Here is a 17,956-nt window from a genome sequence, read left to right as displayed (position 1 = left end):
CGTCTCACGTCTGAACTCGATCGTGATGTGACCAAGGAAAACACTTTGCAACTGCCCTTAATTTAGCAGTTTACATGCGCTAACCATTTCGCTGGACTACCTACCGGAGCTACACTTGTACATCAGCATATACTCTGCGTGCGTCTGGGAACAGCAAGAGTACAAGAGACATAGTAAGAAACTAAGAACCGGCCATAAATAAGTTAGTAGTGGATTAAAATCAGTTGTCCATTTGGATCACTCGCGAGAAGTACAGCGACCCGATGGAGTCACTGTCGTCCAAGGCGCACACGGTAATATGTATACAAGTATTAAACACACGATAGCAAAAGTCCAGGCGAAGGATAATACTCAACTCGCAACTGAAACATCGGCCGTGAAGCGACAGCGAATCACGCCGCTGGGCCGGCTCGGCGTTTCACTCGCACTCCATTCCTGCAGCCTCGTTTCCTCGTCCGTCTTTAATCAAATTTTTAGCACCGCGCCCCACCGATCGCACTGCACGGCTACACATGTTGCACCCTCAATTAGCATCGATCGATCGCTTGATGCTGCACGCTAGGGCTTAATTTAGCATGCACTTAAGTCCTGACCTAATCTTTCAGGCCGCTGCAAGCTTGGGCAGAGCTTTCGTTTTAGTTAAGCGTCATGTTTTTGCTTCCGTTAGGCATTAATTAATCTTTGCGCTGCCCTGAAATGGCACGGTACGTACCTGAACAGACACGCGGCGATCAATATCAGAATGGTCTGATTTGCTTGAATCCACCCAACTAAAATTTCAGGGCTAATTAACCACACCAGCTATTCCAGCATTCATGCGATTTAGCCTGCGGGTGCTGACATACAAGGAGTATAAGGACACGCACGCACGTTTTGATCGTGTGCCTGAATTTTGAGCACAGTGTTGTGTTCGACAGATTGCATGGATAAATTACACGGTGCGACGGCGCCGCCCCTGGTGTGGGTGGTGGCGGACAGACGTACAGTGCACTCCGCGAGAATCTCGGCCGGCTTTCACCGGCCAGCACCACGTACATATTGGCCGGTACATGCACTACTAGTTCCACTGGCCATCATTATCATCATACCGTGAGGAGTAGATGGTTGCAGTTGCGCTTGCACTGATGAGTGTCCAACGTTAATGGCGCACCGAGTCACCAACTGTGCTCAGCTCAGTGCATACATGTCCGAATTGTGCTTTCCAATCATTATATTACCCTAATTTCCTTACCAGTTCGTTCAGTGAATCCTGGAAGACCGGCGACTAGTTTCGTCCGTCGTCCAACAAATTATTAATCCCGCCACCAACCAACCCATTCAAACGGGACGATCGAGCTCGGCGCCCATGAATGAAAAATCGTTTGTCAGGCGAGTAAACAACATCGTCGCCGAAAGCAACGGAGCATGAATCCTGCGCCACAGCGACTCGCGACGTTATCCACTGATGAGAAAAGTCGCCGGATTTTGTATTTTGGCCGGGGATTCAGGCCACGGCCTCGCTACTCATTTATCGCTTCATGGTTGCTACTGTACATACTACTCTCACACGTCAGCTGCAGCTCATGCATGTATGTCCACAAGAGTTGGATAAGCAACGAGGGCTCTAGGTGCCGCTGCGTCAGTTACTAATCTCTATCCTTCCAATTCCAAGCCCAGCCGAAATTTCCAGCGGCAGTGACGAGGAGCCTCTGACCGTTCGTTCGATGCCCAGCCACGATTTTGGAGCTTAGCTCCTCCTCTTGGCTTGTCGTCTGCTTGCCTCGGCGCCGGTCACCTCCACTCCTGCGTGTCGCAGGGGAAGCAGGCTTCTTGCGCGATGTCGGTGATCTGCACGCCGGTGTCGTAGACCTCGCCGGCGCGCCAGTGGCGGGGCAGGACCTCCCGGTCGGCCCAGACCCACTTGCCGTCGTATCCGCCGGTCACCACCGCCCTGAGCTGCAGCGGCCCCGGCGGCGCCAGGCTCGTGCTCCATGCCGGCCCGTGGTCGCGCGTCAGGGACCTCCAGCTCGACGACGCACCGACCTGCGCGACGTCGACGGCGACGATGTCGGTCTGGCCGCCCTGGTAGAGGATCGTGACGGCCAGCTCGCTCGGCGCGCGGCTCCTCTGCTCCACCCGCAGCGAGAGGTTCTTGCCCTTGTACTCGCACGGCACCCTGCACATGCGTTGACAATCCTGAGCCTAGCTTCCAAATTCTACCAGCTCGAGACAATTGGAGTCGTAGATGTATTGATGATGGCACGCATGCTCGGCCGGCGCTGTTTTTGTTCTTATGCCGCACATGGCGCGTGCGCCGTGCGCGCGGTTGGTGAAAAGAAAGAAAAAACAGAGAGGGGGACCGGCGTTGGATTACCTCTTGTACTCGACGTCGACGGCGCCGAGCTTGGCGAGCCGCCCGGCCATGCCAGGGCGGGCCATGGCGGCGAACGCCGGGCTGCTCAGCACGAGGTCCGTGCCGTTCTCCTTGGTCCTCGCGCGGTCCGTGACGACGACCCTCACGCCGGCGGTGCCGCAGAGCTCCCCGTCCTTGCACCGCACCTGGAAGCACGCGCCGCAGCCGACGCCTTGCCTGTACAGGGCCGGGCCCGCCGCGGCGAGCAGTCCGCCGTTGAGGGACGCGGCCGCCGCGCCGTACCCGCAGGACCCGGCTGCAGATCAAGACAATCAAACCATCAGAATCATAGTACTATATGCAGTTGCATGAATCGATCGATCGATCGGTGTGAAGAAGAAAACTGAATGGATCGATGGGCGCGCGGGCACGTACCGGCGAGGGTGAGCGAGGAGGTGTAGAAGGCGGCTCTGGAGCGGTGCGCGCAGCGGTCGCAGGCGGAGGCGAGCGACGGGAGGGAGCAGAGCAGGAGGAGGAGGAGCGGGAGCAGAAGGATGGATGAGGAAGAGACGTCCATCTTGCTTTCCTTTTCTTCCGAGCAGAGCAAGTGGCTTCAAGTTGAGAGAAGCTCAGAGGCAGTGGAGGAGGATCCTTGTGCCTGACGACGGCTTATATACACCACACCACCAGCACGACAACCCCACTCACGGTACACAGAAACTGACAGAATTCACACCTCTCACACACACGGTCCTCGTGTTAACACTGACTTAACTGTACTTCCTCTGTAAACTAATATAAGAATGTTTAGAACACTAAAATAGTGATCTAAACGTTCTTATATTAATTTACGGAGGGAGTAATTCGTTAGGACTACTTGTTTTGGTTTTGTTAGGGGTCGTTAGTAGTACAGCCTAACTTAAGATAAGACGTTTTTTGGACACACAGGGAGTACTACCACTTTGTTAAAAGGAACCTAATCCCTGCAAAACAGGGAGCTTTGAGACAGGGAAAAATATTAAGGTGGTCCTATGCTCCAATGCCGAAAAAGTCAATTATATATATTTCTAGATTTTTTTTGAAAAAAGTGAATGTTCGCAAGACATGTGTGTGCAACCCCTAAAAACTTCAGATCCAAACTTGAAATATGCCATGAGAAACAAAAAGGAGAAATCATTATGTGAATAGCGTCATTTTAGCTTTTGTCTTCCCGTGACACTATTTCTGTTGAATATGTCTTTTTTGTTTCTAAGTGTGTATTTCAAGTTTGGATCTGAATTCTGTAGAGGTAATGGACACATGTCTTGTGAACATTCATAAATGTTTTCAGGTTATTTTGGAACAGTCGAATTTGACTTTTAGACATTGAAGCATGAGAACACGTAAGGGTTGGGAGCATTGAATATTCTCTCTTTGAGACAAATTACCAGGAATGTTGGACTTGATTCATTTATAAAGGGTACGTTTTATTAACTCAAACTGAAGCATCCAGGTGATGAAACACAATAAGCACACACCCGGCCACTGCATGACAAATAGGCACACAAACAACATTCACACACACACACACAGAGAGAGAGAGAGTTACATCGGCAAGGAGCAAAGACGTACAAATCCCAAGCTCTGCGAACGCGAGGAAAAAATTCTAAAGTGATACAAACAGCAGTGACCATTTGCACCAACCATATTTTGACATCACAAAACAATGAGAAAGGTTCTCCAGTAGCAACACACGTGTAAGGAAACACTGATGAAGCGTTGTCGTTGCCGGATCCAACCATTGTCGGTCAAATCCTGGGTTTCATCCTAAAGACAAGGACCAAGCAAATTCGAACAATGCCTTCAAAAAGAAAATGATGGAAAAACAACGAAATTGTTAGGTGTAATCAATTAGGGTCAGACCTATGGGTTCCCGGCCGGAGCTCGATACCAGGTACTCAAGAAGCGCCACCAAAATCGAAGTCATCATGTGTAGTCGCCACCACTTTCCGCTATCCCAACAGCTAGATGTGTGGCATGATCTTGACGTGAGATACCACAAAAGTGAAGATCATGCCAGCATAAGCACAAAGTGAAGCTGCAACAAGTGTCAGTTGCCACCAAAGGATCGGAACAACAAAGGTCACCGCCGCACGTGGGCCCAAAATTGGTGAGGGAGGAAGGCCACCGGCATCGCCAAAATCCCAATTGGGGACACTCCGACAGTCCTGCACCGTCCTCATGCTTCATCATCCGCGGCTATGGTGGTAGAATCGGTTGACAAAACATACTTGTCGTTGCCACCATATATGAAAGTGCACGACCCCGCGGCCTATTGCAACAACCGCCAAGCAGAGCAGGACCACAATGACATCCACACGCCCGAGCGAAGGCCTCGTTGCGATGGAGAAAGTTTGTTGATGCCTACATACTGATACGTTCTGAATGTATCTATAATTTTTTTATGCTACAATTATATTACTTTGCCAGAGTTTTGGCACCAATTTTTGATATGTTTTAGACTAACCTATTAATTTAGTGCCCAATGCGAGATGTTGTTTTCTGTTGCTTGGTGAATTTTTTTGGAAAATCAATTTTATGAAGACCAAAAAAATCCTATAAAAAGTTTTGAGTCGGGAAGCTTCTGGAGGCATCTGGCCCTGCCAGGGTGGTGTGGGCCCTACACGGCCAGGTGGCATGGCCAGGGGTGATCGCATGGGCCCCCAGGAAGCCTCTCAATCGCCTCTTTCTTCCGCCATCTTTATATTGCTCTGAAAACCTTGGATAAGGAATTGGGCGTCTACGGGCTTGTGAAGCACAAGGCGCGCGAGGCAAGGATGGCGGGCCAATGCACCGTCATCGACCATTGGAGGAACTCCGCTGCTAGAGAGAGTGCACACGATCTTGCATGGGAAGCATTGCCAAATCTACGTTGTGTCGGCGAGTGGGAGGAATGAGGCTAGGCAGATCACGAAGGCACATGTGATGGCTTTTGCCATCGGTGGAAGAGCGCGCTTGAGACTGAGAAAGAGAAAGGGAGGAAGGAGGGGGCTGCCACGGTGGAGTGCCGTGGATGTCGAGGAGAGGTTAGTAACAAGTGAAGGTGGCTCCAGGAGCTATGGGTGCTCGGAGTGGGGGCTGCTATAGTGCATTGGTGCACTGTGGCTCCCTTTAGAGCACGAAATGGCCGTCATGGCCATAGAAAATGCAAGGAAGCTTGTCACTTGATTCTTGATGTTAAATAAAGGTCTAAGGGAATGATGGGTACTATGGGGCTAGGCAGAACAAGATATGGCAAGAGAGAGGGGGATGCCAAGCTTATGGCAGAAGTAGAAATGGCAGGTTTTCACTCGAATGATTGATCTCAGCGAGTTACTGGAGGGAAGTGGGGCGAAAGGAGGGGCTCTAGTAAAATTTGGTGAACTTTGGAGATTTTTAAATAGGGCTAAGCACAAACACTAGAAATATGCCTAAGGTGTTTGATGGAATTCACCTTATCTCTACGAAGCTCTTCTCAATGAAATTTGATTTGGGGTGAAGAGGGAATGAAGGTCATGATCTGGTAATTTTATGGAGATTTTAGTAGGAGTTTGAATGTAGAAATTTTTTAGACCCTAGCTAGTTTGAATCACTAGGTGTTTGATGCATGTTTGAGTAAGATGATCCATAGTAACATGTGGTGAGAAGTTCATGTGGGGACCAAAAATGGTCATAGGATGCTTCTGTAGTTTATTGGAAATGTTGAAACAACATAAGTGTTTTCTATTTAGAAGCCATTTTCCACCTTTTTATAAAAAATTAAATAAATATTTAAATACCTTTCAAACTAAGATTAGGGAATAGTGGTTCTATATATGTATAATAGACATCAAAAATGATTTTTAATAACTTTTTATTTTGGAAACATAAGTACTTTTAGTTCAAAGCTCTATTTTGAAGTTTTGGGAAAGAAAATGGATGTAATTTGTTTTGGCCAAAAAAAAGCAATAAACATATTTTTAGGGTTTACCCACATGGTATGATCATTGGGAGGACGCATATGATTGTAATAGAATGACTATAGGGATTTATTTAAACTAGAGAATACATCGTGCATTGCTGCGTGAATTGGTTGATGAAAAATTGGGTTGATAACATGATAACAAAAATTATAAATACACATGACTTGTCATATTTGATTATGTATAACTGTAACAATATTTGGTGAATATATGTAGAATAATTAAATGTAACACATTTTCCCATGCATGGTCGAATGTTGTGGTTGGTATTTTTCCATGCATGATTGCATGTTGAGGTGGCCATTATCCCATTCATAATTTTATGGTGAGGTGACATGCTTGCATGTTGAGATAAATAAGCTAGTGGGAATGACTCCCTTAGGTATATAGGATTATAAGTACTCAAACAACAAGCAAAGAAAAGGTCCAATAAGATGCTAAAACCACCAAAGGTTTTTCTGGATCCAATTTCTTGAACTTTATTGACTTAGGTGATGTGATAAAAAACACAAGGTGGAACAGTCCGTGACAAACCCATGCTATTACAAGATGCTTGATGTTTCTTGTGATTCACTAGTAGAAAAAGGGGGCTTTCGTTCGGGCCTGGCCAGCCCATTAGTCCCGGTTCTTCCACGAACCGGGACCAATGGATGCATTCGTCCCGGTTCGTGAGCCCAGGGGGCCGGCCGAGGCCTCGTGGGCATTGGTCCCGGTTCGTATGGACCCATTTGTCCCAGTTCCAGGCATGAACCGGGTCCAATGGGCCTCGCTAGAAGTATCTATCTAAATGAACCACAAACATTGGTCTCGGTTCTTGGCTCGAACTGGGATAGAAGGCTGGGCTTTAGTCCCGGTTCCAGCAATGAATTGGGACAAATGGTTTGCCTATATATACCCCGTCGCCTCAACAGAGCACTCCACAGTGCTCTATTTTTTCTGGCCGGCGAGGAGAGGGCATTTGGGTGCTCTAGCTCACCTCCTATGCACATGAGGTGTTCGATGAAATGCCCGAGCCACGCTAGTTAAGCTTTCTCCTCTCGAAGCTCGACCTCCAAGCTCCATTTTTCCCGAGATTTGTCTAGGTTTAGCGGTCCGTCGTGTCCCGTCCCCGTCTTCACCACCGTCGATCGCCCGCGCCGATCTCGTCGCCTGCGCCACAGTGGTGAGCCTCTTATCTTCTTCTGAAAGAAAAAAATTCTTACTTTAGATAGATACTTGTCTAATTTTCTTACTTTTATTATTGCTTGTTATTATATAGTGCGATGGTTTTGGTATCCGCCCCGTCGGCCCTCGTCCTGGCTATGATTCGGATGTGGTATATATATTATCTTTTATAACTATTTGGTTCATTTATTGTTTATGACAATTATGCCCATCAAGTTGACATAGATTTTATTTATGTAGGAGGTAGTTGAACCGGAAATTCCAACCGACCCTATTGTCGAGAGGTTAAATTTAGTTGAAGAAGAAAACAATCACTTGAAGGAAAAAATAAAAAAATTGAGGAGAAGATGATATTGGAGTTGCATGTTGCAGATGTCGTCAATGATCACAAGATCAAGATGGATCCAATGCGGTTGAAGATGAGAAAGATTAGAAAATATGCCATTCATACCAAGGCTTGGTATCATTATGCTGTTGGATCAATTTTTACCTTGGTTGTGATTATGATCGCATTTATTGTTGCATTGAAAGGTTTCACATAGTTTCACTGTATGGTTTAACTAGATGCTTGCTACCTCTTGAGCACTACGTTGGATTTTCTTGAAGAGGAAAGGATGATGCAGCAAAGTAGCATAAGTATTTCCCTCAGTTTTTGAGAACCAAGGTATCAATCCAGTAGGAGGCTGCACGCGAGTCCCTCGTACCTGCACAAAACAAATAACTCCTCGCAACCAATGCGATAAGGGGTTGTCAATCCCTTCACGGTCACTTACAAGAGTGAGATCTGATAGATATGATAAGATAATATTTTTGGTATTTTTATGATAAAGATGCAAAGTAAAATAAAAGCAAAGTAAAAAAAGCAAAGGAAATAACTAAGTATTGGAAGATTAATATGATGAAGATAGACCCGGGGGCCATAGGTTTCACTAGTGGCTTCTCTCAAGAGCATAAGTATTTTACGGTGGGTGAACGAATTACTGTTGAGCAATTGACAGAATTGAGCATAGTTATGAGAATATCTAGGTATGATCATGTATATAGGAATCACGTCTGAGACAAGTAGACTGGCTCCTGCCTGCATCTACTACTATTACTCCACTCATCGACCGCTATCCAGCATGCATCTAGAGTATTAAGTTCATGAAAACAGAGTAACGCCTTAAGCAAGATGACATGATGTAGAGGGATAAATTCATGCAATATGATAAAAAAAACCATCTTGTTATCCTCGATGGCAACAATACAATACGTGCCTTGCTGCCCCTACTGTCACTGGGAAAGGACACCGCAAGATTGAACCCAAAGCTAAGCACTTCTCCCATTGCAAGAAAGATCAATCTAGTAGGCCAAACCAAACTGATAATTCGAAGAGACTTGCAAAGATAACTAATCATACATAAAAGAACTCAGAGAAGATTCAAATATTGTTCACAGATAATCTTGATCATAAACCCACAATTCATCGGTCTCAACAAACACACCGCAAAAAGAAGATTACATCGAATAGATCTCCACAAGAGAGGGGGAGAACATTGTATTGAGATCCAAAAAGAGAGAAGAAGCCATCTAGCTAATAACTTTGGACCCGAAGGTCTGAGGTAAACTACTCACACTTCATCGGAGAGGCTATGGTGTTGATGTAGAAGCCCTCCGTGCTGGATGCCCCCTCCGGCGGAGCTCCGGAACAGGCCCCAAGATGGGATCTCGTGGATACAGAAGGTTGCGGCGGTGGAATTAGGTTTTTGGCTCCGTATCTGATCGTTTGGGGATACATAGGTATATATAGGAGGAAGGAGTACGTCGGTGGAGCAACAGGGGGCCCACGAGGGTGGAGGGCGCGCCCAGGGGGTGGGCGCGCCCCCCTACCTCGTGGCCTCCCTGTTGGTTGCTTGACGTAGGGTCCAAGTCTCATGGGTCTTGTTCGGTGAGAAAATCACGTTCCCGAAGGTTTCATTCCGTTTGGACTCCGTTTGATATTCCTTTTCTTCGAAACCCTAAAATAGGCAAAAACATCAATTCTGGGCTGGGCCTCCGGTTAATAGGTTAGTCCCAAAAATAATATAAAAGTGGATAATAAAGCCCAATAATGTCCAAAACAGTAGATAATATAGCATGGAGCAATAAAAAATTATAGATACGTTGGAGACATATCAAGCATCCCCAAGCTTAATTCCTGCTCGTCCTCGAGTAGGTAAATGAAAAAAAAAACAGAATTTTTGATGTGGAATGCTACTTGGCATAATTTCAATGTATTTCTTCTTAATTGTGGTATGAATATTCAGATCCGAAAGATTCAAGATAAAAGTTTAATATTGACATAAAAATAATAATACTTCAAGCATACTAACAAAGCAATCATGTCTTCTCAAAATAACATGGCCAAAGAAAGTTATCCCTACAAAATCATATAGTCTGGCTATGCTCTATCTTCACCACATAAAGTATTTAAATCATGCACAACCCCGATGACAAGCCAAGCAATTGTTTCATACTTTTGACATTCTCAAACTTTTTCAATCTTCACGCAATACATGAGCGTGAGCCATGGATATAGCACTATATGTGGAATAGAATGGTGGTTGTGGAGAAGACAAAAAGGGAGAAGATAGTCTCACATCAACTAGGCGTATCAATGGGCTATGGAGATGCCCATCAGTAGATATCAATGTGAGTGAGTAGGGATTGCCATGCAACGGATGCACTAGAGCTATAAGTATATGAAAGCTCAACAAAATAAACTAAGTGGGTGTGCATCCAACTTGCTTGCTCATGAAGACATAGGGCATTTTGAGGAAGCCCATCATTGGAATATACAAGTCAAGTTCTATAATGAAAAATTCCCACTAGTATATGAAAGTGACGAAATGAGAGACTCTCTATCATGAATATCATGGTGCTACTTTGAAGAAAAAGTGTGGTAAAGGATAGTAACATTGTCCCTTCTCTCTTTTTCTCTCATTTTTTTATTTGGGCCTTTTCTCCTTTTTATGGCCTCCTTTCTTTCTTTCTTTTTTTATTTTTTTCGTCCGGAGTCTCATCCCGACTTGTGGGGGAATCATAGTCTCCATCATCCTTTCCTCACTGGGACAATGCTCTAATAATGATGATCATCACACTTTTATTTTCTTACAACTCTACAATTACAACTCGATACTTAGAACAAAATATGACTCTATATGAATGCCTCCGGCGGTGTACCGGGATATGCAATGAATCAAGAGTGACATGTATGAAAGAATTATGAATGGTGGCTTTGCCACAAATACGATCTCAACTACATGATCATGCTAAGCAATATGACAATGATGGAGTGTGTCATAATAAACGGAATGGTGGAAAGTTGCATGGCAATATATCTCGGAATGACTATGGAAATGCCATAATAGGTAGGTATGGTGACTGTTTTGAGGAAGGTATATGGTGGGTGTATGATACCGGTGAAAGGTGCGCGATATTAGAGAGGCTAGCAATGGTGGAAGGAAGAAAAGTGCGTATAATCCATGGACTCAACATTAGTCATAAAGAATTCATATACTTATTGCAAAAATCTACAAGTTATCAAAGAAAAGTATTACGCGCATGCTCCTAGGGAGATAGATTGGTAGGAAAAGACCATCGCTCGTCCCCGATCGCCACTCATAAGGAAGACAATCAAAAAATAAATCATGCTCCGACTTCATCACATAACGGTTCACCATACATGCATGCTACGAGAATCACAAACTTTAACACAAGTATTTCTCAAATTCATAACTACTCAACTAGCACAACTTTAATACCACCATCTTCATGTCTCAAAACAATTATCAAGCATCAAACTTCTCATAGCATTCAACACATTCATAAGAAAGTTTTTACTATTCTTGAATACCAAGCATATTAGGATTATTTAAGCAAATTACCATGCTATTTAAGACTCTCAAAATAATCTAAGTGAAGCATGAGAGATCAATAGTTTCTATAAAACAATTCGACCACCGTGCTCTAAAAAATATAAGTGAAGTACTAGAGCAAAACTATATAACTCAAAAGATATAAGTGAAGCACATAGAGTATTCTAACAAATTCCAAATCATGTATGGCTCTCTCAAAAGGTGTGTACAACAAGGATGATTGTGGTAAACTAAAAAGCAAAGACTCAAATCATACAAGCCGCTCCAAGCAAAACACATATCATGTGGTCAATAAAAATATAGCTCCAAGTAAAGTTACCGATAGAAGTAGACGAAAGAGAGGATGCCTTCCGGGGCATCCCCAAGCTTTGGCTTTTAGGTGTCCTTAGATTATCTTGGGGGTGGCATGGGCATCCCCAAGCTTAGGCTGTTGCCACTCCTTGTTCCATAATCCATCAAATATTTACCTAAAACTTGAAAACTTCACAACACAAAACTTAAAGTAGAAAATCTCGTGAGCTCCGTTAGCGAAAGAAAACAAAAGACCACTTCAAGGTACTGTAATGAACTCATTCTTTATTTATATTGGTGTTAAACCTACTGTATTCCAACTTCTCTATGGTTTATAAACTATTTTACTAGCCATAGATTCATCAAAATAAGCAAACAACACACGATTATTTTAGAATTTTTGGGGTTCCAGAAGTATACGTTTGATCCAGATTACTACAGACTGTTCTGTTTTTGACAGATTCTGTTTTCATCATGTTGTTTGCTTATTTTGATGAATCTATGAGTAGCATCGGAGGGTGTGAACCATAGATAAGTTGGAATACAGTAGATATTACACCAATATGAATTTAGAATGAGTTCATTACAGTACCTTATGATGGTGATTTGCTTTCTTATACTAACGGAGCTTACGAGTTTTCTATTAAGTTTTGTGTTGTGAAGTTTTCAAGTTTTGGGTAAAGATTCGATGGACTATGGAATAAGGAGTGGCAAGAGCCTAAGCTTGGGGATGCCCAAGGCACCCCAAGGAAATATTCAAGGACAACCAAGAGCCTAAGCTTGGGGATGCCTCGGAAGGCATCCCCTCTTTCGTCTTCGTTCATCGGTAACTTTACTTGGAGCTATATTTTTATTCGCCACATGATATGTGTTTTGCTTGGAGCGTCATTTTATTTTATTTTGTTTTGCTTGATGTTTGAATAAAATACCAAGATCTGAAATTATTAAATGTTACAGATTCTTCACATAGTTGCATGATTATTCGACTACTCATTGATCTTCACTTATATCTTTTGGAGTAGTTTGTCATTTGCTCTAGTGCTTCACTTATATCCTTTTAGAGCACGGTGGTGGTTTCATTTTGTAGAAATAGATGAATTCTCGTGCTTCACTTATATTATTTTGAGAGTCTTAAATAGCATGGTAATTTTCTTAAATAATCCTAATATGCTAGGTATTCAAGATTAGTAAAAAAATTCTTATTTGTGTTTTAAATACTAAGAGAAGTTTGATGCTTGATGATTATTTTGAGATATGGAGGTAATAATATCAAAGTCGTGCTAGTTGAGTAGTTGTGAATTTGAGAAGTGCTTGTGTTGAAGTTTGCAAGTCCCGTAGCATGCATGTATGGTAAACATTATGTAATAAACTTGAAACATGAGGTGTTCTTTGATTGTCTTCCTTATGAGTGGCGGTCGGGGACGAGCGATGGTCTTTTCCTACCAATCTATCCCCTAGGAGCATGCGCGTAGTGCTTGTTTTTTCATGGCTTGTAGATTTTTGCAATAAGTATGTGAGTTCTTTATGACTAATGTTGAGTCCATAGATTATACACACTCTCACCCTTCCATCATTGCTAGCCTCTTCGGTACCGTGCATTGCCCTTTCTCACCTTGAGAGTTGGTGCAAACTTCGCCGGTGCATCCAAACCCCGTGATATGATATGCTCTTTCACACATAAACCTCCTTATATCTTCCTCAAAACAGCCACCATACCTACCTATTATGGCATTTCCATAGCCATTACGAGATATATTGCCATGCAACTTTCCACCATTCCTTTTGTCATGACACATTCATCATTGTCGTATTGCTTAGCATGATCATGTAGTTGACATAGTATTTGCGGCAAAGCCACCGTTCATAATTCTTTCATACATGTCAATCTTGATTCATTGCATCTCCCGGTACACCGCCGGAGGCATTCATATAGAGTCATCTTTTGTTCTAGTATCGAGTTGTAATCATTGAGTTGTAAATAAACAGAAGTGTGATGATCATCATTTTATAGAGCATTGTCCCAAAAAAAGAGGCCAACTAAAAAAGGGAAAGGCCAAATAAAAAATAAAAAATAAAAAGGGACAATGCTACTATCCTTTGCCACACTTGTGCTTCAAACTAGCACCATAATCCTCATCATAGAGAGTCTCTTGTTTTGTCACTTTCATATACTAGTGGGAATTTTTCATTATAGAACTTGGCTTGTATATTCCAACAATGGGCCTCCTCAAGTGCCCTAGGTCTTCCTGAGCAAGCAAGTTGGATGCACACCCACTTAGTTTCTTTTGTTGAGCTTTCATACATTTATAGCTCTAGTGCATCTGTTGCATGGCAATCCCAACTCCTTGCATTAACATCAATCGATGGGCATCTCCATAGCCCATTGATTAGCCTCGTAGATGTGAGATTTTCTCTTTTTTTTGTCTTCTCAACATAACCCCCATCATCATATTCTATTCCACCCATAGTGCTATGTCCATGGCTCGCGCTCATATATTGCGTGAAAGTTTATAGGTTTGAGATTACTAAAGTATGAAACAATTGTTTGGCTTGTCATCGAGGTTGTGCATGATGAGAGCATTCTTGTGTGACGAAAATGGAGCATGACTAAACTATATGATTTTGTAGGGATGAACTTTCTTTGGCCATGTTATTTTGAGAGGACATAATTGCTTAGTTGGTATGCTTGAAGTATTATTATTTTTATGTCAATATGAACTTTTATCTTGAATCTTTTGGATCTGAATATTCATACCACAGTTAAGAAGAATTACATTGAAATTATGCCAAGTAGCACTCCGCATCAAAAATTCTGTTTTTGTTATTTACCTACTCGAGGACGAGCAGGAATTAAGCTTGGGGATGCTGATACGTCTCCAATGTATCTATAATTTTTGATTTCTCCATGCTATATTATCTTCTGTTTTGGACATTATTGGGCTTTATTATCCACTTTTATATTATTTTTGGGACTAACCTATTGACCCAAAGCATAGTGCTAGTTCCTGTTTTTTCCCTTGTTTAAGTGTTTCGAAGAAAAGGAATATCAAACGGAGTCGAAACGGAATGAAGCCTTCTGGAGAAGTTATTTTTGGAAGGAAAGCAACCTGATAGACTTGGAGTGCACGTCAGGAAAGAAACGAGGGAGCCACGAGGTAGGGGGGCGTGCCCACCCCCCTAGGTCGCGCCCTCCACCCTCATGGGCCCCTCGTGGCTCCCCTGACGTACTTCTTCGTCCTATATACCCATATACCCTAAAACAATCGGGGAGCACAATAGATCGGTAGTTCTGCCGCCAGAAGCCTCCGTAGCCACCGAAAGCCAATCTAGACCCGTTCTGGCACCCTGCCAGAGGGGGCATCCGTCTCCGGAGGCCATCTTCATCATCTCGGTGCTCTCCATGACGAGGAGGGAGTAGTTCTCCCTCGGGGCTGAGGGTATGTACCAGTAGCTATGTGTTTGATCTCTCTCTCTCTCTCGTGTTCTTGAGGTGTTACGATCGTGATGTATCGTGAGCTTTGCTATTATAGTTGGATCTTATGATGTTTCTCCCCCTCTACTCTCTTGTAATGGATTGAGTTTCCCCTTTGAAGTTATCTTATCGGATTGATCTTTTGAGATTTGAGAACACTTGATGTATGTCTTGCCGTGCGTATCTGTGGTGACAATGGGATATCACGTGATTCACTTGATGTATGTTTTGGTGATCAACTTGCGGGTTCCGCTCATGAACCTATGCATAGGGGTTGGCACACGTTTTCGTCTTGACTCTCTGGTAGAATCTTTGGGGCACTCTTTGAAGTACTTTGTGTTGGTTTGAATAGATGAATCTGAGATTGTGTGATGCATATAGTATAATCATACCCACGGATACTTGAGGTGACATTGGAGTATCTAGGTGACATTAGGGTTTTGGTTGATTTGTGTCTTAAGGTGTTATTCTAGTACGAACACTAGGGCTGTTTGTGACACTTATAGGAATAGCCCAACGGATTGATTGGAAAGAATAACTTTGAGGTGGTTTCGTACCCTACCATAATCTCTTCGTTTGTTCTCTGCTATTAGTGACTTTGGAGTGACTCTTAGTTGCATGTTGAGGGATAGTTATGTGATCCAATTATGTTATTATTGTTGAGAGAACTTGCACTAGTGAAAGTATGAACCCTAGGCCTTGTTTCAATGCGTTGCAATACCGTTTGCGCTCACTTTTATCATTGGTTACCTTGCTGTTTTTATAATTTCAGATTACAAAAACCTTTATCTACCATCCATATAGCACTTGTATCACCATGTCTTCGCCGAACTAGTGCACCTATACAATTTACCATTGTATTGGGTGTGTTGGGGACACAAGAGACTCTTTGTTATTTGGTTGCAGGGTTGCTTGAGAGAGACCATCTTCATCCTACGCCTCCTACGGATTGATAAACCTTAGGTCATCCACTTGAGGGAAATTTGCTACTGTCCTACAAACCTCTGCACTTGGAGGCCCAACAACGTCTACAAGAAGAAGGTTGTGTAGTAGACATCAAGCTCTTTTCTAGCGCCGTTACCGGGGAGGCTAGCGCTTGAAGGTAACGAGGAGGAGCCTGCTATTCAACCAATCTCATTAATAAGGAGCTCCAAAAAGAGGATTGAACCCACACATGATGTGGTGAAGAAGAAGAAAAGAAAAAGGAAGAGAGGTAAAAAGATATCTCCCCCAAATAATGCTGCTCCTATTACTATTGTGCCTCATGAAAATATAATTGTGGAAGATAATGATACTTCTTATGATATTGAAAATCTTTTTGGCACTTGCTTGGAAGAATATGATAATTGCTATACTATTGGTGCTATCCATACTATTAATGATGAAAGTGATTATGCTTATGATATGAAAAGGCCCAAGCTTGGGGATGCTATGTTTGATGAACATGATGTTTTTGAGAATATATTTGCTGCAATTAATGTTTGTCCCAAGCTTGGGGATGCTACGTTTAATGAAGATGATATTTTTAGTCTCCCAAGTTTTGATATGCAAATTTATAATGATGATAGCATGACTCCTACTTATGATGATTATTGTGATGAGACTTATGCTATAAAAAGTAGTGATTATATTTATAAAACTTGTCATGATTATGGTTACCCCTTTTCTGAACATTACTCTTTTAATGTGGAAACAATTTATAGTATTCGAGTTTCTTATGATACTCCCACTATTCCAAATGAGAAATTTTTTGCTTATGTGGAGAGTAATAAAATTTCTATGCTTGTAGATCATGAAAAGAATGCTTTAGGTGCTGGTTATATTGTTGAATTCATTCATGATGCTACTGAAAATTATTATGAGAGAGGAACATATGCTTGTAGGAATTGCAATAATATCAAGTTTCCTCTCTATGTGCTTAAAGTTTTGAAGTTATGCTTGTTTTGCCTTCCTATGCTAGTTGATTATTGTTCCCATAAGTTGTTTGCTCACAAAACCCCTATGCATAGGAAGAGGGTTAGACTTAAATGTGCTAGTCATATTCTTCATGATGCTCTCTTTATGTTTCAATTCTTATCTTTTATGCGAGCATCATTGAAATCATCATGCCTAGCTAGGGGCGTTATACGATAGCGCTTGTTGGGAGGCAACCCAATTTTATTTTTGTTCCTCGCTTTTTGCTACTGTTTAGTAATAAATAATTCATCTAGCCTCTGTTTGGATGTGGTTTTATGTTTTAATTAGTGTTTGTGCCAAGTAGAACCTTTGGGAAGACTTGGGTGAAGTCTTTATGATCATGCTGTAAAAAACAGAAACTTTAGCACTCACGAGAATTGCTGCCATTTTTATTTGGAGAGTGATATTTAGTTAATTCTTTTTGAAGATTTTTAATAGATAAATTAATCCGGTCCAGCAATTTATTTTAGAATTTTTGGGGTTCCATAAGTATACGTTTGATCCAGATTACTACAGACTGTTCTGTTTTTGACAGATTCTGTTTTCATCATGTTGTTTGCTTATTTTGATGAATCTATGAGTAGTATCGGAGGGTATGAACCATAGATAAGTTGGAATACAGTAGATATTACACCAATATGAATTTAGAATGAGTTCATTACAGTACCTTATGATGGCGATTTGCTTTCTTATACTAACGGAGCTTACGAGTTTTCTGTTAAGTTTTGTGTTGTAAAGTTTTCAAGTTTCGGGTGAAGATTCGATGGACTATGGAATAAGGAGTGGAAAGAGCCTAATCTTGGGGATTCCCAAGGCACCCCAAGGAAATATTCAAGGACAACCAAGATACTAAGCTTGGGGATGC

At 42.6% G+C, this 17,956-nt stretch overlaps 1 protein-coding gene across 1 annotated transcript; it reads right to left on the bottom strand.

Moving 5' to 3' along the window:
- Nucleotides 1-1,442: 1,442 nt before the first annotated feature.
- On the bottom strand, nt 1,443-2,995 carry LOC125511343 (expansin-like A1). The gene is made up of 3 exons (XM_048676689.1): nt 2,768-2,995; nt 2,354-2,648; nt 1,443-2,155 (listed from the first exon to the last, which is right to left on the bottom strand). The coding sequence occupies exons 1-3, from the start codon at nt 2,907-2,909 to the stop codon at nt 1,771-1,773; spliced, it is 822 nt and encodes a 273-aa protein (XP_048532646.1). The 5' UTR covers nt 2,910-2,995; the 3' UTR covers nt 1,443-1,770.
- Nucleotides 2,996-17,956: the final 14,961 nt, after the last annotated feature.

This window comes from Triticum urartu, chromosome 5 (assembly GCF_003073215.2).
Source record: "Triticum urartu cultivar G1812 chromosome 5, Tu2.1, whole genome shotgun sequence".
In the NCBI taxonomy this organism is placed as follows: domain Eukaryota; kingdom Viridiplantae; phylum Streptophyta; class Magnoliopsida; order Poales; family Poaceae; genus Triticum; species Triticum urartu.
The sequence above is the reverse complement of the archived record's forward strand: the minus strand, read 5'-3'. Positions and strand labels throughout refer to the sequence as shown.